We start from the raw sequence: 2,237 nt of genomic DNA, 5'->3' as shown, positions 1-2,237 counted from the left end.
TTTTGGGGATCTGGGATGGGTTTGGAGGGGTTTTTAGGGATCTGGGATGGGTTTGGGAGGGATTTTTGATGGATTTAGGGGGGTTTTTAGGGATCTGGGATGGGTTTGGGAGGGATTTTTCAGGGATTTGGGAGTTTTTTGAGGGATCTGGGATGGGTTCCTCATGGATTTTGGAGGGATTTCTGAGGGATTTGGGGGGGGTTAGGGGATCTGGGATGGGTTTGGGAGAGATTTCGGAGGGATTTGGGGGGTTTTTAAGTATCTGGGATAGGGTTTGGGAGGGATTTTAGAGAAATTTCTGAGGGATTTGGGGTTTTTTTTGGGGATCTGGGATGGGTTTAGAGGGGTTTTTAGGGATCTGGAATGGGTTTGGGAGGGATTTTTGATGGATTTGGGATGGGGTTTGAGGGATTTCTGAGGGATTTGGGAAGATTTTGGGGATCTGGGATGGGGTTTGGGAGGGATTTCCAAGGGATTCCAGGGGGCCGGGAGGGATTTGGGGGGATTTCGGAGGGATTTGGGGGGATTTTGGGGATTTGGGATGGGTTTAGGGGGGTTTTTAGGGATCTGGGATGGGTTTGGTGGGATTTTGGAGGGATTTGGGATGGGGTTTGAGGGATTTGGGATGGGTTTGGGGGGATTTCCGAGGGATTTTGGGGTTTTTTGGGAATCTGGGATGGGTTTGGGAGGGATTTCCAAGGGATTTTGGGGGGTTTGGGGGATCTGGGACGGATTTTGGGGGCTTTTGAGGGATCTGGGATGGGTTTGGGAGGGATTTCCAATGGATTCCTGATGGATTTGGGGGGCTTTGGGGATCTAGGATGGGGTTTGGGAGGGATTTCTGATGGATTTGGGGATTTTTAGGGATCTGGGATGGGTTTGGGGGGATTTTGGAGGGATTTGCGAAGGGGTTTGAGGGATTTCTGAGGGATTTGGGGGATTTTTGGGGATCTGAGATGGGTTTAGGAGGGTTCCTCATGGATTTTGGGGCATTTTCCCATGGCTTTGAGGTGTTTTTCCCTGGATTTTTGGGAATTTCCCGACCTGTCGACAGCTGGGACGTTCCTCTTGGCCATGATGTTCCGGAATCGCAGCACGAGGTGGATGCAGAGGAAGACGGCGATCCCGTCGTAGCAGTCGGACACAAACCCTTCCATGTGCCTCTGGAATGGCATGGGAAGTGAGTCAGGATCCCAAGGAATCCCAGGGAATCCCAGGGAATCCCAGGGAATCCCAGGGAAAGTCTCCAACAAAAAAAAATTCCCCCAAAATCCCGGTGGACATCAAGGAAAAGGCCAAAAAAGTCAAGGAAACGTCCAAAAAAATCCCAGGGAAAACATCCCAAAATTCCAGGGAACTCCCCAGAATTCCAAGGGGAAGCCAGCCAGAAAAAAATCCCAGGGAAAATATGCAAAAATTCCAGAAAAACATCCCAAAATCCCAGGGGATGCCAAAGAAAAAGCAAAAAAAAAGTCAAGGAAGCCTCCCTAAAATCCCAGGGAAAACATCCCAAATTCCAAGGAAATCCCCAGAATTCCAAGGGAAAACATCCCAAAAATCTCAGGGAAACTCCCCAGAATTCCAAGGGAAAGCCAGCCGTAAAAGAATTCCAAGGAAAACATCCCAAGACCCCAGGGGACATCAAAAAAGTCAAGGAAATCTCCTCAAGATCCCAGGGAAAACCTCCCAAAATTCCAGGAAACTCCCCAGAATTCCAAGGGAAAGCCAACCCTCAAAATCCCAGGGAAAAACATCCCAAAATCCCAGAGAAAACACTCTCAAAATCCCAAGGAAACTCCTGAAAATCCCCAAAAATCCCTCGAAAATCCCCAAGAAACCCCCCCAAAATCCCAGGAAAGGCTCTTGAAACCCCAAAAAAACCTCCCAAAATCCCAGGAAAGGCCCCCAAAATCCCAAGAAAGGCCCTCAAAATCCTGGGAAATCCCCCCAAAATCCCAGGGAACCTCCCAAAAATCCCAAGAAATCCCTCAAAAATCCCAAAAAATCCCCCAAAAATCCCTCAAAAAAACCAAAATCCCAGGAAACCTCCCAAAAATCCCAAAAAATCCCTCAAAAATCCCAAAAAGTCCCTCAAAAATTCCCAAAAAACCTCCCAAAAATCCCCAAAAAATCCCCCAAAACCCCCAAAAATCCTGGGAAAGGCCCCCAAAATCCCAGGAAACCTCCCAAAAATCCCAAGAAATCCCTCAAAAATCCCCCCAAATCCCCCCAAAATT

The 2,237-nt window shown here is 48.3% G+C and overlaps 1 protein-coding gene across 1 annotated transcript in view; it reads right to left on the bottom strand.

Moving 5' to 3' along the window:
* VPS52 (VPS52, GARP complex subunit) overlaps nucleotides 1–1,199 on the bottom strand; it is a 7,570-nt gene extending 6,371 nt beyond the window's left edge. Inside the window, exon 1 of the mRNA XM_027708209.1 lies at nucleotides 1,045–1,199. Coding sequence (XP_027564010.1) covers nucleotides 1,045–1,175 — 131 coding nt within the window. The 5' untranslated portion in view covers nucleotides 1,176–1,199. The remainder of the gene's footprint in view (nucleotides 1–1,044) is intronic.
* Between the last annotated feature and the right edge of the window lie 1,038 nt (nucleotides 1,200–2,237).

Source organism: Neopelma chrysocephalum, unplaced genomic scaffold (assembly GCF_003984885.1).
Source record: "Neopelma chrysocephalum unplaced genomic scaffold, ASM398488v2 Primary Assembly neopelma1_95723, whole genome shotgun sequence".
NCBI lineage: Eukaryota > Metazoa > Chordata > Aves > Passeriformes > Pipridae > Neopelma > Neopelma chrysocephalum.
Note: the sequence above shows the minus strand (reverse complement) of the source record. Positions and strands in the feature narration are given on the sequence as shown.